Raw genomic sequence first — 24,645 nt, 5'->3', positions numbered from 1 at the left:
CCAGCACAGGGGAGGTGAGAGTGGGCCCTCAGAGGTCCTCTCCCGCCACAGCCTCCCAGCACCAGGGCCCAGCAATCGCTTCCCTGTCCCAGGCGCAACCGCTCTGGGTGCTCGGGGCCCTGTTCCCGTGGATGTCCACAGCGCCTTGCTCTACCACCCTCCCGCTGCAGACGCCTTCCTCTCATGGCTCACCCTGAGCTGCCACCTGCCAGCTCAGACGCTCCCTTCCAACCACCTGCTGTCTTCTTCCTCTGCCCATGATCCACGCGGCTCAACACAGAGCATCCACAGTGCCCAGTTCTCCTTCACCCTGCTCTGCATAGGGCTTCAGAGTTAGGCTGACTGCAACAGAATCCTGCCCCCCTGCACGAGCGGCCAGGAACAAATTACTCACCCTCTCTGGGAAGCAGGCATGTGACTGCACCTACTCTGCCAGCTTGTTCCGCATCGTTGATAAGATGCGACTACATGGGAAGTTCCCAGCCCGCACGCCTGGCACACAGCAAGTGGTCAATAAATGTTTTCTGCAATTATTGCCATTTCCTGTATTAGTGCTGCTAGGACTGCTTTTTCATTCACATGAGCGTCCTGTGTTTAAGGCAAAAAGGTCTTGGCATAGAGTAAATACTTTATAAACAATTTCTGAATTAATAAACAGACACACTGGCACATCAGCAGAAGCTAAGCTGAGAGCAGATGCAGTGCCAGGGCATGGGCTCTGAGGTGGTGTGCCGGTTAGTTCTACATGTCAACCTGGCTGGGCTAGAGCGCTCAGTGATTTCAGCAGACAGTAATCTAGGTATTGCTGTAAACGTACTGATTTTAAGTAAAGGAGATTTCCCTCGATAATATGTGTAGGTCTCATCCAATCAGCGAAAAGGCCTTCAGAGCCCAAACAGGTTTCCTGGAGAGGGAGAAATTCTGCCTCAAGACCACAGCATCAGCTCCTGCTGTCTCCAGCCCACCAGCCTGTCCTCTGGGTTTCAGACTGGCCAGCCCTCACATCATGTGAGCCAGCTCCTTAAACAAACCTCCTTGTAAGTACATCTATCTGCATGTCTGCATCTACATCTGCATCTGTACTAGTGCTTGTTTCTCAGGAGAAGCTGGACTGATCCAGGCAGACACGGAAAGACGTGAAGCTGGAAGAAGCCTGCTGGCCTGGGTGAAAAACCAGTGTTCTATGTCAAGAAAGAGAAATATGACGATTGCCACCGCCTTTCATTTCCTGACGTACCAGGATCTAGAGTTAGTGATCAACTTCTTCCTAACAAAGGGCAAGAAGTCTACTATAGTAACTGACCAAAAGATGTGGCTTCTTAAAACATTCTTAAATATGTGAAATCTCACCTCCAGCGACCTGTCATGTCGAAAGCCCCAAACACAAGCTGCAACAGACACCGGGGAAACGAAGAACAGCGGCATGAAGACCAGAAGCCAGAAATGGCTCCCTCTCTCGATCCTGTCGCAGACCAGCACCTCAAACATCAACAGCAGCAAGTGGATGCCCACGGCGATCAACATGGCTTTAAACTCCACACACGTTTCTCCTTCTGCTCTAAAAAGGGACAGAAGAAGAAGAGGAACACCCTCAGTTCAAAATCTCCATAACAAGTGGGCAGCCCAGGGCGATGCCAACTGATGTGGGCACTATGGACTGTACTTGTAAATTTGACAAAAAGGCGAAGGGAAATCAGGTAGAAAGCTAAATTAACCTTCATCCTTAATAGGCGATCTTTCGAACGTCAAAGAACTACTTCATAACAAGAAATGAACATTAACAACCACACCAGATGTAAAGTTTTAACTGTGTAAAGATATTCTCAGGAGTAACAGCCACAGTTACTATTTCCTCACCATGCACATAAACACTTTTGTTCATAACTTTAAATCCAACTACTTCCGAGGTTATTTAAGCTGATTGCTTCTACTGCTAAAAACTGACAAATATCCCTTAAATCTCATGATCTCATCTCTCAATTAAAAGCCATATAAACCACATTTCATGCAATATTATAAAAATAACCATAGCTTTACAAACAAGTGTGGGTTATATTTCAAGAAAATATAGTAACTGTTGTTAGGTGCTATTTTAAAATGCAAATAAAATTATGAATGCCTTTTTGTTTTCCTTTCTGTTCCATTAGGATGAATTAACACCTGCAGATGGTAAAGAAGAGCAGTTAAAACTGTTCTTAAAATCAGTTTAAGCCGTTGAAGGATAATGCATGGATTCAATAGCTTAGCAATTAAAAAATAATAAGGCCACTAATCAGGAAAATACTTAATAATGCGTTTGCAACACTGACAATGTTCCATTTAAAATACAGATGAACATTTATAATGTGTCATGTTGCTGATAAATACACTCAACTTTAGGACACAGAAAATGAGGTCAGTGGTTACTTCTATGGGACCCAACAATGTTCCAATGGACAATGTTGACACTAGAATGACCACATCTGTACATTCAGGACATTCAACTACACACATACGATTCCTCCTCTTAAAGGAATCTTGAAAGTACCCTTAAATGTAACAATACAGAAATGTTCAAATAGCTTCTAAATATCAACTAGTGGAACTGAAAATCTTTAGCTATTTAACTTTATATTCTTTAAGTAGCAAACATTAGATATCTGAGAACAGCTCATAAAAAAAGAAAAGATTTGCAGCCACACAGGTAATCTTAAAAAGAAAATCTAAGAACTTCAAATATCTAAGCCACACATGAATGTCCCATCTGCCAAGGCTCTCTGTGTGGCTATTTTCAAGTCTTAGATATATATGTGGTAACATTTTACACGATCTAAATCTTCTTTTAAAAGTTCATAACCAAGATTTAAACAAGTTGAGATGGTCCTAATTTCTACACTTTTCTCACATGAGCAGCTGCACGTGTCCCCCTTTTCCCTCTCTACTTGCCTGCTGGGCATTCCTTCACTCCTCATCTTCCTGGTGATGGTTTAGAATAGCCCCCCCGCCTTCAAGTCCCCTTTCTCCTTTCTGAAGGTTCAGATTTTGCGAGGAAGGGCAGAGAGACTCTCGTGGGCCCCAGTAGCATCAGGCTGTACACTGGAGTGAGCCCACTCCAGGAACTTGAACCAGCCAAGGCATCCAAGAAGAAAGGTGTGGGGCAGGGTGAAGGTAAAGGGTACACCTCTGCCCGGCCCCTAAGGCTCTGCTCTCCTTCACAGCATCTGGGCCTCATCTTTTCCTGTCTCGGGACCTCACTATTTGCTGGCCAAGCTGCTCCCCCACACCATTAACAATCCCCAACCCCAGGAGTAGGAGACTGGGACAAGGGGAGACCCAGTTCCAGGGCTGAACTGGAGAAGGATATATCCCTGATGAACAAAGCTGGAACTGTGGTGTGTAGAACTGCTCCTACAAACAGGATTGCTTTATACATCCTTGTCTAGCACGGTGTAACAGTTCTGTATTTTGGATGCATTTTAGATTACATAAGCCTTTGTAGGCTGGCTAGGAACCTAAGCACCTAAAATAACAGTGCTTTTGTTTTAAAAAAAGGATTTCAACACTTAATCTTTAAAAACTTAGAATAGAACTCAACTTGCCTATATTACAGTTCTTATAAAGTCTCAGATAGGTAGAAAAGAAAACAGTCCTTACTTTATCAAAAGTGAAAAGCAAGATACTGCTCCCTCAGGATAGAGAGCAGATAGGTCTTATAAAGCAGCATTACCGATATTGGGGATTTCGTGCCCAGACTCCAGTTCCAACCGAGGCTCCAACAATGACCATTAACTTCCACAGCCATATTGGAGCAAAGACAGCCCAGTAACTCCACTGAATGATGCCATCTAGACGAAGGGCCAGCAGCACAGAGAACAGCAGCAGACAGGCATAGATGAGGAATTTACTAGGAGAAAAGGAAAATGATTAAAGAGGATTCACATTTATAAATATGTGATATTAAAATGAAAAGTAGTAACAGCATTATTTTTCAGCACATGAAAACAGTTCTAATTCAACAACCATTGATTGAAAAGATCTACATAGTAGTTCTTAGAGGATAAGAAAAACATAATGAAGACTAAAATAAGTTCCCTGCTTTCCAGGGCTTCCTGGTAGGAGGGAGTCCACACAGAAACATGTAATTACACTACAGCATGCCATGAGTCATAATGGTTCTACTGGTAGAGTGTGATGGGAGTCCAGGACAGGAAATGTGGATTCTGTCTGGGGTTACTGGGAAGCAGAGAAGTACTGACCCTGGAGCTGGTTCTGTCTGGAGGATACATGGAAAGCTGCCAGGCAGGAAAGGCTAGGAGATGAGGAAGTGTTCCAAGCAGAAGGAACTAGCTATACCAAGACATGGAGACTGGAAAAGGCAGACATGTCCAGGATATGGTCAAGTTCTATCACTGACTAATTATTTAATTCTATTTTAAAAAAGGCAGTCATCTGCCATGTTCCTATACAGTAATATTTTAGTACATGTGTTATCCTTTTTGTGACTGATTAAATTATAAACACATACATACATTCTCATATTTCACATAAAAGGGACTTCATGAAGAGGATGTTTTTAGTATTAATTAGAAATTACATTGTTGAGGACTTCTACTTCCAGTTTTGATATAATGAGAGGAATGGGGTTTTCCTTCCCACCTTAAACAAGAAAACTAGACAAAATATATGAAACAACAGTTTTCAGACACTGGACAACAGGTAGTGAAGGACTGTGATGGCAGAAAGAAAGAAAACGAGGTAAACTCTATTATTGCTCTATTATTGTCTGGTGGCAATTTCCAGACTGAAGTAAGAAGGCAGTTAAAACCCAATGGTACGGACAATTACATTAAATGTAAGTGGTCTAAATAGCAATTAAAGACAGATTGTCAGATTGCATTTTAAAAAGCAAGACAACTATATGCTACCTATAAGAAACCTACTTTATCTGTCTACAAAGTAACAGACAGATTGAAAGGACAGAAAAAGTTATTCCAGGAAAACACTAACCAAAAGAAAGTCAGAGTGAGTATATTAATATTTGTTTTAGTCTTCTATTGTTGCTATAACAAATTACAACAAATTTAGCAGCTTAAAACAATAAAAATTTATTTTCTCACAGTTGTGTATGTCAGAAGTCCAGACAGGCTTGGTTGGTTTCTCTGCTCAGAGTCTCATAACTGAAATCAAGATGTCAGTTGGCTGGGCACTTCTCAGGAGACTCTGGGAAGAATCTGCTTCCAAGTTCATTCAGATTGTTGGCAATCTGGTTTCCTGTAGCTGTAGGACTGAGATCTCAGTTTCTTTGCTGGCTGTCAGCTAGGGGCTGCCCTTAGCTTCTAGAGTTCTCTCTCTGATCACTGCACATAGGCCTTTACATCTCAAAGCCAGCAACAGCATACTGAATCTTTCTCATACTTCTGACTTCTCCTTCTGCCACATTGCTTCTGCTTCCAGAGAAAGGTCTATGCTTTTAAGAGCTCATGTGATTTGACTGGGTCCACATGGATAATCCAGGACAATAAACTTCACAACTGTGATAGGCAGAATTCTAAAGATGTTCCCCAAGATTCCTCTCCTCAATTATTCAATCAAACACTAATCTGTACTATCATGAAAGGACTTTGCAGATGGAATTATGGTTACTAATCAGCTGACCTTAAAATAGGGAGATTATCCTGGATTATCCAGGCGTGTCCAGTGTAATCATATGAAAACAGAAGAGGAAGGCATACAAGCAAGTCAGAGAGATGTGGCAGAAGAGCAGAGATGAGGCAGAAGGGGAAGTCAGAGAGATTCCAAAAGTGAGAAGAACTCAACCTGCCTTTGCTGGCTTTGAAGACAGAGGAAGGGAGTCACAAGCCAAGGAATGCAAGCAGACTCTAGAAGTTGAGAATGACTCCTGGCTGACTGCCAGCATGGAAATGGGGTCATTAGCCCTACAATCACAAGGAACTAAATTCTGACAATAACCCAAATGAGTTTGGAAGAAGGTTAATCTCCAGAGCCTCAAGAAAGGGACACAGTCCTGCCAACACCTTGATTCCAGCCTTGTGAAACTCTAAGCAGAAGATCCAACTGAGCCATGCTGTACCTGTACTTCTGACCCACAGAACTATGAGGTAATAAGTTTGTGTAGTTATAAGACACTAAGTCTGTGGTAATTTGCCATGGAAGCAAAAGAAACTAATATGGTAACTTTAAAAACATCTGCAAAATCCCCATTACCATGTAACATAACATATTTACAGGTTTCAGGGCTTAAGGACCTGGATATCTTTGGAGGAACCATCCTGCCTACTGCAACATAAGACAAGATATGTTTTTGAACAAGGAATATTACCAGGCACAAACAGGGGCATTCATAATGATAAAGAGGTATTTGTCACAGGAGGATCTGGCAACCATAAATATTTATGTACCTAATAACAAAGCTTCAAAATATGTATAGAAAATATCAATAATTAAAATATTAAGGAGAAACAGAAAAATCCATAATTATTATTGGAAATTAACACTTCTCTCTCAGCAACTGATAGAAAACATAGAAAATTACTAAGGATATACAAGCCCATAATAACAATATCAACCAACATGACCTAAATGAAATCGATAAAGCATTCCTCACAATACAGCAGAATACAAATTCAAGTGCAAATTCAAGTGCACATGGACCATTCACCAAGACAGAAAATTCTGGGCTATTAAACAAGCCTCAACAAGTGTGAAAGGGTCAAAATCATATAAAGTAAATCTCTAAGCATAATGAGGTTAAACTAAAAATCAACAACATAAAGATATTTGGAAAATTATCAAAATACTTGCAAATTAAACAATACTCTCCTAAATAATCCATAGGTAAAAGAAAAAAAAAAACACAAGGAAAATTTTTTTAAAAAATTCTGGACTTAATGGAAGTGAAAACACAAACATACCAAACTATGTGAGCTATAGCTAAAGCAATACATAAGGGGAATTTATAACATCACATGCTTAGTAGAAAAGATCTCAAGTCAATGACCTGTGATTCACTTTAAGACACTAGGAAGAGAAGGAAGTTTTAAAAAAACAAATGGAAGGAAATAATAGATATACACACAAAAATCAATGAAAAGTAGTAGAAATATATTAGAGAAAAATCAATGAAGTGAAAAGCTGGTTCTTTGAAAAGATCAAGAAAACTGGTAAATTTATAGCTAGCGTGCTCAGGGAAAAAACAAGTAGACATAAATTATCAATATCAGGAATTAAAGCAGGGACATCACTACAAGTCCTAGAAACATTACAGGGATTAGAAGGGGATATTATGAACAACTTTATACAAGGAAATTTCTTGAAATAAAGACATTTATCAAAGTTCACATGAGAAGAAATACTTTCATATACCTTTATTTATTAAACAAACTGAAACTGTAGTTGGAATCCATCTTACAAAGAAAGTGTCAGGCCCAGACAAAACCTACCAAACACTTAAGGAAGAAATAGCACCAATTTTTCACAAACTCTTGGAGAAAATATGAGAGTGGAACATTTTCCAATTTATTTTGTGAAGCCAGCATTACCCTAATACCCAAACCTGACCAAGAAAGAAAACTACAAACCAATATCCTTCATGAAGACAGATATAAAGCCCCTAAAAATAGCAAATCAATTCCAACAACATATAAAAAGGATATCACATTATGACTAAGTGTGGTTTAGCCAGGATTGCACGTTTGGCTTTACATTTGAAATCAATTAATGTAATTCACTGTTTAACAGAATGAAAAAGAGAAGCCATATGATTATCTCAACAGATCCAGAAAAAAAAATCTGACATAATTCACTAATCATTCAAGATAAAAGCTCTAAACAAATTAGGAATAGAAGGGTATCTATATAAAAAACCTCGTTAAAAATGCTTAACGGTGAAAGACTAAATATTTTCCCCCTAAGATTTGAAACAAGGCAACTATGCCCACTTCAATACATCTATTCAACATTGTATGGAGGTCCTAGCCACAAAAATAACACAAGAAAAAGAAAGAAAATGGATCAAGATTTGAAAGGAAGAAGTAAATCTGATGTCTGCAGGCAAAATGACTGTCTATGTAGAAAATCCTAAGTATTCTACCAAAAAAGCTACTAAATCTAAAAAGTGAATTTAGCAAAGTTGCAGGATACAAGATAAATATATCAAAAAATTACTACATTTCTATATGCTAACGATGAGAAAATGGACACTGAATTTAAAAAAAACTATCATTTACTGCAACTTACCTAGATATCTAATAATATTTAAAATTAAAAGTTTATGGAAAAAATTACCATTTACAACAGTATCAAAACATGAAATACTTCAAGATAAATTTAATAAAATATGTGCAAGACTTATACTCTGAAACCTAACAAACACTACCAAAAACAAAAGAGATCTAAATAAGTGGAGAGATACCATTTTTATAGATGAGAAAATTCAATATTGTTAAACTTTATATTCTCTATTAGTTTCCTATGGTTGCTATAACAAATTACCATGAATTTGGTGGTTTAAAACATACACATTTATTTCTTATGGTTCTGGAGGCCAGAGGTCCAAAATGGGGTTCACTAGGTAACTAAGTCTGGAGACTAGGGAAGAATCCATTGCTTGCCGTTCCCAGTTTCTAGAGCTACACTACTTGCACTCCTTGGGCCCCTTTCTCCATCACCAAAATAAGAAGTACAGCATCTTCAAATATCTTTGTCTGCTTCAATCACACTGCCTTCTCCTCTTAAAAATATCTCCTTCCCTCTCATATGCAAACCCATAAATGCATTTAGGGCCCCAGTTGGATAATCCAGGATAGTCTTCCCATCTGAAGATCTTTAACTTAATCACATCTTTTGCTATACAAGGTAATAGTCACCTTTTTTGCCATAGAAGGTAACACTCATAGGAAGTAGGTATCTTTGAGGAACATTACTTAGCCTACACTCATCAAATTATTCTAAAGATTCAATGCATGTAGTCCCTTCCATTTGTTTATTTTTGCTTGTTTCTCCTATTTGAAGGGGACATATCCAAAAAAATATTGCTAAGACTGATGTCAGGGTGCATACCACCTATGTTTTCTTCTAGGAGTTTTATGGTTTCAGGTCTTACATTTAAGTCTTTAATCCACAGTGAGTTCATTTGTGTATATGGTATGAGAAAGTAGTCCAGTTTGGTATCAGCTCACACGTGTCAGAGTGGCTATCATCAAAAAGACAAGAAATAACAAGGTTGGTGAGAATGTGGAGAAAAGAGAACCCTCACGCACTGTTGGCAGAAACGTAAATTGGTGCAGCGACTATGGAAAACAGTATGAAGGTTCCTCAAAAAATTAAAAATAGAACTAACATATGATTCAGCAATTCCACTCCTGGGGATTTATCCAAATAAAATGAAAACACTAATTTGAAAAGATATGTGCATACCACCTGACAGGGCCTGCCAGCCATATCTGGGCTACAATGTTGGCATTATTTGAGGTGGCAGGCAGGATGCCTACCTTCTGTTGTCTTTGGGTGAGTGTCTGAGCCAGCCAAGGAGAGGTTGGATGACTGAGAAACAAGGGATTCTTTTGGTTAAACTGAAAACTTCATTTGGGAACCAAAAATCTTAAATAATCTTTTGGACTTTGAGCCACATATTTCCCCTGAAGAGTAATGTGTTTTTTTCCAGCAAAATTTTGTTGACGGTTATGTTATTAAGGAATGAACTGAGATGAATATGTGGAAATGTTATTTAATGGCATATTGTCCTAAAAATCTGAAGACCTGCAGGAGATTTAAAAATCCCAACCCTTGTTACAACTTTTTAAAAGATTGTGAAATTATCAAAATGCACATGAATCAAGTTTTAATATACTGTATGATGGGTGGGTGAGGCTGTCCATTGTACCATTTCTTTCTTTGAATTCTCAGGCATGGTTTGGCAGTGCAAGAACTCTGTAACATTAACAAATTCAATAAAGTAAATATACAGAAAAAAAAAGAAAAGATATATGCACCTCTATGTTCATTGCAGCCTTATTTACAATAGCCAAGGTATGCAAACAACCTAAGTGTCCAATAGATGACTGTTTAGACGATATGGGGTGTGTGTGTGTGTGTGTGTGTGTGTGTGTGTGTGTGTGTGTGTGATGGAGTATTACTCAGCCATAAAAAAGAATTAAATCTTGCCATTTGTGACAATATGGATGAACCTAGAGGGTATTAGGCTAAGTGAAATAAGTATGACAAAGAAAGCCAAATACTACATAACTTCACTTATATGTGGACTCTGAAAAACAAAACAAATGAACAAACATGACAAAACAGAAATAGTCATAGATACAGAGAACAACAGGTGGTTGCCAGAGGGGAGGCAGAGAGAGGAGACAAATAGGTGAGGGAGATTAAAAAGTATAACTTCCAGCTACAAAATGAGTCATGGGTATGAAATGTACAGTGTGGGGATATAATAAAAAATAATGTAATATTTTTGTATGGTGACAGATGGTAACTAGGCTTATTGTGGTGATCATTTAAAAATGTATAGAAATATTGAATCACTATGTTGTGCACCAGGAACATAGTGTTGTAGGTCAATTACACCTCAGAAACAAACTGATAGAAAAGATCAGATCTGTGGTTACCAGAGGGGGAGAGGGGAGGGGGAATTGGATGAAGGTAGGCAAAAGACAGAAACACCCTGTTACAATTACTAGAGATGTATTGTACAACACGATAAATATAACTAACACTGTCGTATGTTATATATGAAAGTTGTTAAGAGAATAAATTTTAAGAGCTCTCATCAAAAGGAAAAATATATTTTTTCTTTTTCTTTTATTTTGTATTTCTATAAGATGAATGTTCACTAAACTTACTGTGGTAATTATTTCATGATGTAGGTAAGTCAAATCATTATGCTATATGCCCCAAATTTATACAGTGATGTCAACTATATCTCAATAAAACTGGAAGAAAAAAAAAACCCTTGCAATACCTGAAAAGCGCAATCAAGCAAAATGCAATAAAACAAGGTATGCCTATATGCATTTAAGGTTTCATCATGTGTTTTCATGGCTCAACAGTTCATTTCCTTTTAGTGTAAAACAGTATTCCATTGAATGTACCGCAGTTCATTTATCCATTCACCCACTGAGAGACATCTTGGTTGCTTCCAAGTTTTGGCAATTATGAATAAAGCTGCTATAAATATATAGAGAAAAAAAAGATTCAATGCAATCTCGATGAAAATCTAAGCAGTCTCTTCCAGAGAAACTGACATACTGATTCTAAAAATTATATATGAAAATGCAAAGGACCTAGAATGGGCCTAGCAATTGTGAGAAAGAACAAAGTTGGAGAACCTACATGACATGCTTATACTACAGGATTTCATGGCTTACTGTAAGAGCTACAGTAATGAAGACAATGTAGTATTAGCATCAGGAGAGACACAGACAACAGAACAGAGTCCAAAACCATACCCATACACACGTGGTCAGTTAATTTTTAACAAAGGTGGCAAGGCCATTCAACAGAGAAAGAACTGTCACTTAAGCCTCACAGCAACTCTCTGAAAGAGGTACTTTCACTATTCCCATTTTACAGATGACAAATGAAGCTTAGATGTTAAAAAACTTGTCCAAGCAGCTAGCAGCAGCTCAGAGAGCTGGGATTCAAACTAAGACCTATTTGACTCCAAAGTCCTTTTAATTGAGTACTATATAATACTGACTTTATACTAATAATTCAACATTCTTGGAAAAGCATCTGGATAGACACTGAGGATTAACAGAGAGCTCCAGCAGGGAGGATTAAGGACAGTCTTTATACTCTTGTTTATGATTGCTGATTTTTCTGCAAGGTACATGTACTACTTCTGTATTATGAAAAACAAGAAAAGAAATTTCAATTGGAAAAAAAGGAGGAGTTTAAGATGAGACCCACAAAATCCAACTCAGAGGCAAACCTCCAAGAGTATAAACTATAGTGGGAGAACCATCAGATCTGGAGACGTTGCTAATTAGAGTATCTAGATAGCCTTTTTGGGTCGTAGTATTCTCCCCTATAAAATCAGGGTAATATGTACCCCATAAGGTGGTTGTGAATATAAGATAATGAATATGAAAAGTGCTTTGTGTAAAGCATTAAATAAGTGGTTCCCAAAATTTTTTGTATCAGGACTCCTTTATACTCTTAAAAATGATTGAGGACTCCAAAGAGCTTTGTTTACATGGGTTATACCTATTGCTATTTACTGTATCAGATTTTAAAACTGTTATTTAAAAATATCTATTACTTCATTAAAAATAACAATAATAAACACACTACATATTAATTTTAATGGAAAAAACCTATTTTCCATAATTGTCTTTAGAGTGTTGCAATTTTTTTTCAATGTCTGGCTTCGTAGCAGACACCTAGATTATAATATCTACATCTGCAATCATTCTGCACCAATAAGTTGTCTGGGTTCAAACATATGAAGAAAATCTGGCATCACAGAGATATGTATTCAGGAAAGAACTGAGTACTTTAGTTGCTCTCTCAGATAACACTGGATATTTTTCTTCGATAGGACACCAAAACTCAACATGTGGTAGTTCCTTGAAGGTTAACTGTGATGTGGAATCTGAAACCCTATCAATGAACTTTTTGTAGTTGGCTACATTAAAATCCACTGGTCTCTCTTGCACTTTGAATGACTCTATTCCTGCATGATTATAATGCCATGTAAGTCGACCACAAGATATTTGTTCCCTGAGTAATGAAGTTCTTTCAAATGCCAACACATTTCACTATACAATAGCAACAAAAAATCATGTTAGTTATTATCATAACTCACTTCATCAGAAATATTTTAAGCTTTGGGAGGCTGTCAAGCTCATGGTGGTGAATACAACTTTACAAAAATTCTGGTTTTCCCTTGAGTGCACACATTTTACCATTTGCAAAAAACACCATCAGCTGTTTTCCTTGAAGTGACAGGTTCACTTGCATTTTTGAGCAAATGTCTGCCAAATACCCTACAACGATTAGCCACAGTCTTGTCTGTTAGTTGTCCTTCCAGGTAAAAATGGTGTTCCATGGAAAAAGCAGCTTGCAACTCAGGCACACAAGTGTTTTCCCTTGAGTTAACCACCGTACTTCAATATACAACAGTATACAGCAGACAGCCTGTATGCATTCTTCCTAAATCGTCACACAGAATATTAAAATAGCTGTGTACTTCAGGGTCAAGATTTAATGAGACTGGTATTTTTTTTCCGCTTTGTTCAGGACATTCTTAAATGAAGCTGACTTTTTTTTAACTGCAGGTATATTGTGTGTGAAGCAGCCAATGACTACCAGATCTGTACTCTGGGGCCAGGAGCTCACCCACCACTCCTGTGCACCATCAGTGCCAATACCAACCCAGAGAAAGAGGCAAAGAACGTCTCAGCATTATTATGAAAATAGTTCTGACCTCGCAGACCCCTGGAAAGGTTCTTAAGGCCCCAAGGGGGTCTGTGAAAAGAGGTTTCATAACTGCTGCACTACATACATGTTAGTTATGATTATTCACACTCAAAACCAGGGGGAGACTTTTACAAGCTGCTACAAAGAAAAAGAGAGCTACCACTGAAATATGCCAAGAGAAGAATGACTTTATTCCTAGACTTTGGAGAAGAAAAGGGCTTGAGGGGGATTCACAAACTAATAGTAATGGAGTGATCGCCACAGACAGAGAAAGTAACCACTTGAGAGGGGCATATCACAAAATGGAGAAAATCAGAACCAATCTGTCAACCAAAGCCCAGGCAACACGTATCAATGGGCTAGGAAACAGAAAGAATATTTAAAACAAGTAAGTGGATTGGAACATTAACAAATGCAAGGACAATGATAAACATAGGTTTCACAGGTAAATTAGATGTGTCAAGGCAAAATTTTTCTAAAGGAGGTTCAGACCATAAACAAAAAACATGAGGTGGGGGGCAGTAAGCCCTATAAGCTAAATTCATTATCTTCCCTAAAAGAGTTCTCTTATTTAACAGAAGAAAAGAGTAGTAGAAATAATGAAAATTAAAATGTTGGAAAAGTGAATATTTTATAAGTTTTGACATAATTTAAAGGGAAATTGAGTTCTGGGTCTATTACATAAAGAATGAAAAACAGAAAGGAAACAAGATGAACTTACAAAAAGGACAAATAATAGTACAAAGTACAACTCCTTCAAACACTGGTGTTGGAAAAATGTAAATAGGATGAAGTGCTCTGGTATTAGTATTCTATCACTGTCATACAAAATTATCATCAACTTACTGGCTTAAAAAGCACAAACATTATCTTTACAGTTCTGAATGTCGAAAGTCATTCAGGGACCCATTTCAGGGTCTCACTGGGCTAAAATCAAGTTGTCATCAGGGCTGTGATCCTTCTGGAGGCTCTAGGAGAGAAGGTTTCCCTGTCTTACCTGCTTCTAAAGGCTGCCTCATAGCCTTTGGTTCAAAACCCCTTGCTCTAGTTTCAAAGCTCCTCACACTCACTCTGACCTCCACTTCTGCCTCCCTCTTCCCTATGTAAACCCAGCCAAAGAATCCAGAATCCTCCCTATTTTCAGGTCAGCTGACTAGCAACCTTAATTCCAGCTGCTAGCTTAATTTCCCTTTACCACATAATGGAACACATTCCCAGGTTCCAAGGATTAGGGTTTCAGCATGGGGTGGGGTGGGGGGAGGTTATTATTCTGCCCACCACAGGCCTAAAATAAGAAAGATTACTTACTGGATGAAAACATAAAACCTAAATCTGTTGTAATTAAGAGTCACACTTGTAACCAATGTCAAAATTCAAAGCAACTACAAGAAAGGAAATGGCCCAGGTTTATCATGACTGAGTAAGGACAAGAGAAGAAGTTTACTAGTACAGTAATTTGATAATTAGATTTCAAAGCAAAAAGTATTAAAATGACTAATAAAGAAAATCTAAATAATGAAAACCTAACAACATAGCCACAGAATATGGAAGTAATCTGACAATTTTTCTTTTAAAAATATACAGAGATATTTTCACTGTGGGCTTCTAAATGCTACTATTAAATCATAACAGATAAAGTAGACAAAGTTCCTAAGGAAATGAACAGTAGAGTAGATAAAAATAGCAGGGGTCTATCGAGAGAATTAAGTAGCAGAACAAAAAAAAAATGCTTTCTTTACATGCATTCAGATTTTTCAAGAGGGAAAAAAGGATCATGGGGTACCAATATACAATACATACAAATCTAACTTAAAATTTTAAAAGCTGAGTGCCTGCGATGTGTGGGATATATAAACAGTCTCTGCCCTGGAGATGCTCAAAGACTAACAGGAGCAAAGGGGAATTGTCCATAAAAAAGTAACTATATATCACAGTAAACTGGGACATGGAAGATTCATTCCCTGGGAGGGCTGGGAAGGGAGGTGGGGTTTTCGGAATAGGGAATTCCAGATAAAGGAGATAAGATTTTTTAAAGCATGAGACAGTCTTCCACATTCCAGGAGACTGGAACACACAAAGTACATTCTCTAAGTCTTGTGGGGTGGAATGCTGGGGAGACAGGAAAAAAGGCACCAGAGGAAATAAGGAAAAGCTAGAATGAGGTAAGAAGGTAGGGGAATTTGAATGTCAAAGTAAAGTCCTTGGAATTTATTAATAGGCAATAGAGATTTTCACCAAAGACTTTCTGAGCAAAAGAGTGAGAGAAGGTATAGAAGTCTGTGTAAGGTAGACTGTAATTGGTAGAGACTGGAGGCAGAAATTCTATACAAGTCGTAATAAACTGACAAAAATCAAATGAAACTTGCCTAACCATATGGAGCTTTTTCAATAGTCACTGGTTAAGCAGTGTAGTAGAGTTGAAGAGAGTATTTGTGCAACTTTATTTGAACCTCAGGTTCCTCGTGAGCAAAATGCAGATAATACTACCTCTACCAGGCAATGCTGAGGTAAGGATTAAATAACTTATCAGGAAGCACTCACTGCAGGGCTTGGGGCCAAGCAGGTAATATTCAATAAACATTAGCTTCCTTCCTTAGATAATGACTAAATCAAAGATGAAACAGAACACTATTACAGAATATTTAAAATACTACTAAAACACAACTGAAACATCAAAACACCTGGGCTGCTGCCAAAGCAAAGCTCAGAGAAAATGTATCCACTCCAAAACAGTAAATAAAAGCAAAAAAGAAAAGAAATAAAGAGACAAAAGGAAAACCAGTGAACCGAGTTTCTATCTGAGAAATTTAGGGGGGAAAAAAAAAACCAAAGGAGTCAAAATATGGAAACAATAAAAGTAAAAGTAGAAATATAGATACAAAAATGAAATCAACAAGTAACATGAACAGCTGGCTCTTTGAAAAAAAAAATGAACTCTAGAGTCAATCAAATAAAACAAACTAATACAATCAGAAATTGTAAAAGGTGTAATTTATACACATTTTTAATTGAGGGAAGAATAGTCTCTCAACTATACCAATACATTTTAAAGCCAAGTGAAAAAGATGACTACATATAAAATAGGAAATTCCAAACCTGACTGGCAAGAAGAGAGTATGATGCAGCAGCAACAATGATAAGAACATTTTTAAAAAATCACAGTCAAATCTTAAACTACTTTCAGTTACTTTTCAAGAAACATTCCGACCAGAGTCCAAGTATAAAAATAGACTTTGCTTAATTCTCCACAAACCAGCAAATGCAGGTTTCAATGAATATTCTGGCAACAAACCACTACTTGCTAAATTTCACTTTTCCAATCATATCTTTAAAATGGATTTACCCACCCTCATTTGAATCTGTAATGCCAGTACAAGGTCACTAAGTAGTGTCACATGGGTCAAACTACAAAGCTAGTGTTCTCTCTGGAATGTACATGGAGCTTTCTGCTTGAGGCTCAAATTCCCTCTCTCCACTTTGGGGGGAAATTGATCTAGGAAGGGAGGGAATAACCTAGTAAAGAGATGACACTGTGAGTGTAAAAGTTCCAGTATCTTGTTTTCTACAAGTCAAAAGAATGCAACTGGACTCTTTTTAGACCCAGTGAAGGCTGCTGGTTTTAACTGGAGCAGGCACATATGCACACACACATGCTCTGGGTGACACATCCCTGTGAGCACCTCTCTGTCTACAACTTCCGAGAATGGCTTCAATTGACAAACTGCTAACTGACACTCTCCTAACCCTTTAAAGGAACTGCACCTCTTATACTAAGCAGAACCTTATTGACAAAATTTAAAGTCATTTAGTGGCAATTTTAACTGGTTTTATTAAGATAAAATATGTTTAAGAGCATCTAATCAGTAAATATAAGAAAGCACAAAGGCCAAATAAAAACAAAGCACTGTCAAGGAGGACTGGAAAGATCCGAGGCCGGTGGAGACTGTGTATCAGCTGTGTGGTTGTGGGTGGGTCACTTTCTCCTTAAGCCTGTCTCCACACTGGACCATACATCAGTTCATTAAGATAAGGGGATATGAAAGCCCTGTGTAAATTATGGTGTAAATGATCAATTTTACCTATTTTAGTTGCTACCAGTATTATAAACAAGCTGTAACAATCTCACTTAGCAATCATTTTTCTCACTATGAGGGCACAGCTGACAAAGTACGAGTCATCGGTTATAAAGAGCCTATCTCCAGGGTTCAGTTCAAGGCTTTCCTCTTCAATTCTAGTCTCCTCGCACAGGCACAGCCTATAATCAGGCAAGGCAGTTAGAAACCCCAAGCTCAATACTGGGAAGCTTAACTCCCAGAGTCCTAAGAACCCACCTAAAACTCCTCCAATCTGCTCTCTCTCCCCTACAACACAGAGTTCCTAATGGTTCATGTGTATCTGTCCTCAACATCCACTCATTCAGCACATTTATTAAACACTTCACTATCCTGGCCTTTGCAGAACTCACAGCAAAGAAAAATACGTGTGTAATTATCACGTAATGAGAATACCTTTTTGAAACCAGAAATTATGAATTCAAATGAGACTTGTCTCCTTTAAACAGTCCTCCTGGGAGGCAATGCACTAATTCCACTTCACTGCTCAAACCATCTTTGAAGCTTTCCTCCTGGAGTCGCCTTGAGAGCCTGCAGTCTGTTCTTTTGAATATCCTCAGTGGTGCCAAATCTTCACTGAGAGTGGATTTTTGGAAACGGCCAAAAGCCAGTTGGAGCCAAGTTTAGTGAACAGGATGTGTGATCAAACTAGGTGGCACTATTTTGGTTCAAAAATGATATATGATTATAAAGCAATGAGACAGATTTTCTTATATGATTGGCTTCAAAGGAAATTTCAGGTGAGTAACAAGGAATATGAGCAATGGAATAGGTATATATATTTATCTTCTCCTAAGTAACTGCTTTGAAACATAATACCCATTTGGATGTGTAGGCTTAGATACAAGGTGTGCTTTGTTTAATTGCAACTCATAAATAAAAGACTCCCTAGTATACTGGACCTACTGTGTCATGGGGAGGGGGTCACTAAATCAGAGAGGGGGCATAGCAGACGGGAACGAGCACAGGCTTCAGAAGGAGATCGACTTACCTTAGAGTACTGACTTGGACCTCCACCGCCTGTGTGACTTTGGGGAAGTCACAAGCTAAGACTCTGTAAAACAAGGCCGATGAACTCACAGGGTTGCGGCCAAGATTCAAGATAATAGATACAAAGCACCAACACTGCGCCTGGTATGTGCTGGGTGCCCCGTAAGTCACAGCTGTTATTAATAATAACCTAAGTGTAATCAAGAGGTTTCTCTTACTATAGGTAGTTTGAGATGGCAGAACAACAGAGAAATGGACATTTGGGTGGTGAACAGTTCACTAACAGTACCACATACACTCACTACCGATGGATCTGGCGCCTGCTTTTTTTAAAAAAAAAAACAGTAATATGGAAATAATATTTGCAGTAATTGTTAACACTGCATGTAGCATTTGTAAGTCACGTGACAAGCGTGGCCTGCAGCGCTCCTACCACACTGCCCTTTCACCACTGTCTAACACACCAGGCTCTCCCATGGCCCTGTGCCTCTGCATACTCTGGCCCTCCCAAGACGCCTTTCCTGCCCTCTGGTCTGACAAGTCTACAATTATATCCTTTAAAATCAAGCTGCGCAACCTCCCTGTCTGCGCAAGACAGAATCAGTGGCTCTGCCCCTTGTTCTCCCACAGAATTTGGTACCTATCTCTGAAATGCCTCATCCTGTGCTGAATTCTAATTTGTTTCCATTTCTGCTTCTTCTGCTGGCCATAAGCATGGAGAGGGATCATACCCCATTTACTCTCAGACTTAGAGCACCCAGCACCTCTCTTGGCACACAGTGGGGAGCAGGGAGATGTCTGGTGAATGAATGCTTTAAATATACTTTCCAAACAACTGTTAAAGGCCCGGTAGCTGCCTTTTGTTAACAATTACCAGCAATCATATTCATTTTCCTTAACTTCAAGAAAGAGACAAGATAACTTACACAGACTCCAGAAAGGCTTTGGAATTTACAGCATATAGAAGTTTCTAAAAGCGACTGACCTCGGCCCTCCATGCCCACATGACAGAGCAGTGTTCCTCAGCCTCTGTCCCAGTCCAGGACACCCACAGGATGTACCACACTCTGTCAGGAGCTCAGTGTGGCCGACTCAGAAGTCCTAGCAGAGTTCTCACAGCCTTACAGCCTTCGAGCACTGCCTGGCTACCAAGGCTGAAGGCCTTCTCTGAGCCGGCAACTCCACAAGGTAGCAGAAAACCCCAAGGCTCCGTGGTGGGGGCAGGGTGCTGGCTTAGTGCCACCTACTCCCAGATCCCTACCTCCCAGGAACACCGTGGAATCAGTCTGTCAATTCTGTATACTTCTGACAGCTTGCCTATTCAATATATAGGGCTCCCCAGCTGTTAGAAAGCCTTGGACATTCGGGGAAGGATTTGGTGGGTCCAGTGTGTCTGTTTCAGCAACCCTTAACCTATGTAATTAAAAAGAAGTTCATGATCAACCAGTTCTGTGCCAGAGGGTCAGCTGGCAGTCCAGTGCATCTGAGTGTTGACACTTGTGAATCATTCTATCACTGCAGTTTTCCAGAGCCTTGGCAATACTGTGGCAGATACAGACTCACCAAGATCAAAAGGTTGGAAAGGAGATCTGGAGCCATGGCTCATGCCTTAGGAGCCACCAAACCATGATAGTGACTATCCCTGTGACATACATAATCTGCAAAATAAAGGCAGCCACGTTCTGCCTTAGAGTCATGGTGTTTCTCATCTCTCCAAGATGACGGCTGCATTCTGAAGGAGGGAAGAGGGCAAGAGGAAAGACAACCAGGCTGCAGAGCACCAGGAAAGCAGTGACTGAAAGAAGCAGCTCTAGATTTCTTATAAGCTCCAGAGAGCCATTCATTCATTCATTCATTCATTCCACAAATATTTTTTGAGCCAGGCACTATTAGTTCAGGAATGCAGGACACCATAATGAACAGAGTCATGGCCCTGCCCCTATGGAGCTTGTAGTTTAGTAGGGGAGACAGGCATTAATCACACAAGCACACAGACAAATATACGAGTACACATGAGTGTATGAGGGAGGAGGAGTAAGGCATACTACACAGAATGTACAAACAGGGATCAGTGGACCCAGTCGGGGAAGTCAGAAAAGCTTCGCTCAGCAAGTAACAAGTGAGCTGCGATCTCAAGGAGAAACAGGAGTTAACTAGGTGAGGAGGAAAGAGAGAGGGAAATATTCCTGGCAAAGAGAACAATATGTGCCAAGGTGCTGGGGTCAGAGGGAGGTGTTGAACTGGCTCTGGATTCGAGGCAGGGAGCAAGGCAGCAGCACCAAGGTTTGAGGCCCTGGCGCAAGGTGTCCTCCAGTCTATATTCCTCTGTTTGCTCCCTAGCTGTCTGGAAGGTTCTCCCCAGCACTGAATGAGACTAAAGAATAAAGAACAATGTCAAAAACTAGGTGTGCCCACCAGACGTGACACCCCAGCAGCTAAAAACTCGACCCTTCCAGTATTAGCTGGCCACTGTCTTAGCAGTCACCACCGTCAGGTAACCCTGCCCACTCCCACTGACCCACACTGCATCAGGAAAATGGCATCCTAGAAAACATGTTTAAACTTTTCAGAGAGATGTGCATTTCAATCCCAATCGAATTAATGTGGTGATAAATATGTCGATGTTTACTATAAACCTGTTTCAATACCTAATATTTAACTGTAATTTTCATGTACAAATTTTTTTCTGGGGGGAAGCTACAGGAAAAAATGGTTAAGGGTGTTATCTGTGCAGCACTATTTTGCTTTGGCAGCGCTGTTAGCCAGTTTGATCACTCCAGGCAGTTCTTTGTGGCTTCGAAATTATCTGTCACCTTGCAAAAGAGTCCTGGGACTTTCTATTTGTAAATCAATCATTAATTTGCCCTCCCTATCCGGCTGAGAGATTATACTCATTCTACAGATAAAGCAGACAGATAAGTGAGTGGCCCAAGGACACAAAATAATTCAGCTTTTACTTATCTTTCTTATCTCCATCACCAAACAATGGAGATACACAAGGCCCATCCAACTCCAGCAACAACCCTACTACCCTGAAGCCCAATACTAACCCCTAGGAGCAGCAGAGGAAGGGCTACAGTTAGTCCTCCGTTAACCTGCTCTCCACCAGCTCCTCTATGCAGAGTGCCTTCGAGGCCAACAATAATGACTGCACTGTGATTGGGACACTGGCACTCCACACTAGAATGTGAATTCGGCAGTGCTCAAAGAGGAATAAGAGCACCCAGGAAGTCACAGTGGCTTGTAGCCTAAAGTGTCACTGTCCCTAAGGAGACTGCACCCCCCAAACACACACACACACACGCATTCTCCCTCTTCAGACTTTCATCCCCCACAAGCAGCCCAAATAGCTGGTCTCCACGGGGCCCCCACAGTACAATACTGCACGTTGCTGTAAGTCATCTATTTACCTGCCCTCTCTACCCAGACGCTGGGACCTCCCAGCATCTGAAGCACCCAGCATGGGACCTAGCACAGAAAGGGTTACTGAGTGCATGGCTTCCAGCAGCAAATAAGGGAGAGAGGCACCCCCTTCACAGAGCAGTGGACTTAAGAGATCAGCTAGGCCAACTCCTTATTTTTCAGATGAGCAGAGAATCACCCAGTTACATATGGCCTGGTCTCCGATCTAGGTCTTTTGGCTCAGTTTAGTCCCACCAACATTTTCTGAGTGCCTATTTTGTGTCAGACACAGTGGGAGCTGCTGGGAATAGAGATGTGAGCAGGAGTGGGTCTCTCCTCTAGGGAGCTCGCAGTCTGGGGAAGAGAACAGTTACAGAACACTTGGGCAAGTGCAAGGACAGACGCTTGATTCCTTAGCCAGAGTTCCTTCCACCCTGTCCACTGGATAGTCCTCATCTGGGAAAGAGGACAGCAATATCTGACTTCCTGCAAGGAAACTCAGAGTTAAGACTGAGGAGAAAACGCGTACGGAAAATTGTCAGGTTCACCCCCAAAAGGCGTTATGTAAGGTACTGCCATACCCTGACACCGACTCCAAGGATTCAACAATGTTTCAGATGCCAGTTCGACAAAAAAGCAAACAAGTGAGGGATGGGCAGACGTCCAAGGAAAACCTCAAGGGCTGAGAGGAACTGGAGGAAACAGCTGGGGCGGGGATAGGGGTGTCGGGTCAAGTGAACCGGCCCTGGCAGGGGGAACGGAGGCAGGCAGCAGCGGGGTGCCAGAAGATGGGACGGAGAGAGGGAAGTTGGGACAGCGACGAGGGAGGGCAAGCGGAGGGGCACGGGGGCCCGCGGGGCGGGGGGCTGCGGCCCGGAGGTTCTCGATGGCCCGGCGGGCCGGGGACTCCAGGCAGCGGGCGCGGGAGGAGGAAGCGGGCCGGCACCGAGGTCGATTGCTTTCCCGGAGAGCCGCTGGCACCCGCGGGGAGGCTCGGGCGGGCGCCCGGGGCCGCGGCCGCCCCAGCCGCCCGCTGCAGCATCCCGCCCGCCGCGCCTCCCCAGAGCTGGGCCGGCCGCGCCTCACCTCGGGTTGAAGTCCTGGAAGAGGCCCCTCAGGTTCATGGCGGAGAACTTCACCGCCGCGTCCTCCTCCGCCCCCGCCCCCCGCGCCGCGCAGCCTGCGCGTTACAGCGGGTTCATGGTGCCAGCGCGAGCCGCGTCCCCCCCGCCGCCGCCGCCGCCGCCGCCGCCCCGAGAAACCTGAGCCGCGCCTCCCGCCCCTCCTTCCGGGCTTCCGTACGGCCGCCGCGCATGCGCCCCGAACCCCGCCCGGCCCCTGGAAGGGCCGCGGGCCGCGCGCGACGCCACCTTCCCGGCTCCCGGCGCCCGGAAGCCCCAGCCCTCGGCCTCGCGCCGGGCGGACGAGACGGTGGGGGCGGCGGAGGCCGGAGGGGCCGGAGAGCCGGGGGAGGGCTCGGAGAGCCGAGCGGCGACGCCGGGGCGGTGCAGGCCCTCGTGGAGGGAGCGCGCCGCCCGGGAGGCTCGCAGGGAGGTCTTCGCGGACACCTGTCACCTTGGCCAGCGCTGCCAAGAGGTTTCTGGAGGTTTCCTCCAGCGAGAACTGAGCCTTGGAGGGGTAGTGGCCACGGGTGACACGTTGCGTTTTGGCGATGTCCGAGTCTTCACCTGTCAAATCTGTCAGTGACTCCAGAGTCTGTGTCTCAACTTCCCTTCCAAGGTCCAGGCCAGCGCGTGGAAACAGGCTTGCCGTTCAAACTCAGGTTACCCTGCACCAAAGCCATCTGCCCTCCCTACCGCCTTCCCCTGGGGTGCCTCTCTCAGTGGTCAGCAGATCTATTTAAGAGCGGGGAGGTGGGGATGCCCAAACTAGAAACCTGGAAGTCATCTTCTCTTTGCTAACCTACTTCAGACTCCGTGGCTCCTGCCTAGACTTTGTGGTCACCTGGCCCAGCTCTTCCTACACTATAAGCCATTCTGTTTATAACTGCCAGGTTCATCTTCCTTGGGCAAGGCAGTGTCTTTGAGCCTCATTATTTTCTCCAGTGCAAAATGGAGCTGATAAAACCTACTTCCTAAATTTGTAGAGAAGAGTCAGTGAGATAGCATGCGTCACACGCTGCCTGGTGCGCATTCGGTGCTCCAAGAATGCTGCTGCTATCTGGTGCTGCTTCAGGTGCCTACCTCTTCAAGGAGTCTGTTTACTTTTGGAATTAGAGAGCAGGTCTAGCTCACAGCAGGTGACCTCATCTGCCTTCTTCATTTACGGCTGATAGAAGTTTTCCATGAGCACAGCAATACCTTAGATATTAGTCTAGTGTCATTATGGATAATAGTTGTACTTTGTTACAATAGCAGAGTTTCACAAATGGCAGTTTTATACAGGTTAGCCCTAGGGGCAGCTTGAGAAGATCACAATTATGATAGTCATACTTTGCCATGATGTATCACCTTTCTTCTGAGAACTGGAAAACATTTCACAAGTGGTAATCAGGCTTCGCAAAGCCACTGGGGAGTGGGTATTATTACATGAGCTGGTTTCAAGGATGAGTAACGTGAATCAAGTTTGTTAGCTGCTGGAGCACCAGAACTTGGTCCCAGAGTTTTGGTCTAGCTCCCTGCCCATCCTCCAAGTGGAGTCCAGTGTCTACCCCAGAGGAGGTTCCAAATGAACATTTAAATACAGAGAG

General features: G+C 41.6%; 1 protein-coding gene across 2 annotated transcripts in view; it reads right to left on the bottom strand.

Annotated features, from left to right (window-relative positions):
• TMEM185A (transmembrane protein 185A) overlaps positions 1 to 23,176 on the bottom strand; it is a 32,601-nt gene extending 9,425 nt beyond the window's left edge. Inside the window, exons 1-3 of one of the 2 annotated variants that reach the window (XM_031445704.2) lie at positions 23,022 to 23,176; positions 3,707 to 3,883; positions 1,351 to 1,558 (exon numbers count right to left, since the gene is read on the bottom strand). In XM_031445704.2, the coding sequence (XP_031301564.2) occupies positions 1,351 to 1,558; positions 3,707 to 3,883; positions 23,022 to 23,059 (423 nt within the window). In that variant the 5' untranslated portion in view covers positions 23,060 to 23,176. Of the gene's footprint in view, positions 1 to 1,350; positions 1,559 to 3,706; positions 3,884 to 5,096; positions 5,405 to 23,021 lie in introns of those variants that run through there. The other variant, XM_064482740.1, reaches the window with a different exon arrangement.
• Between the last annotated feature and the right edge of the window lie 1,469 nt (positions 23,177 to 24,645).

Source organism: Camelus dromedarius, chromosome X, assembly GCF_036321535.1.
Source record: "Camelus dromedarius isolate mCamDro1 chromosome X, mCamDro1.pat, whole genome shotgun sequence".
NCBI lineage: Eukaryota > Metazoa > Chordata > Mammalia > Artiodactyla > Camelidae > Camelus > Camelus dromedarius.
This window is presented reverse-complemented; position numbering and strand designations above follow the sequence as displayed.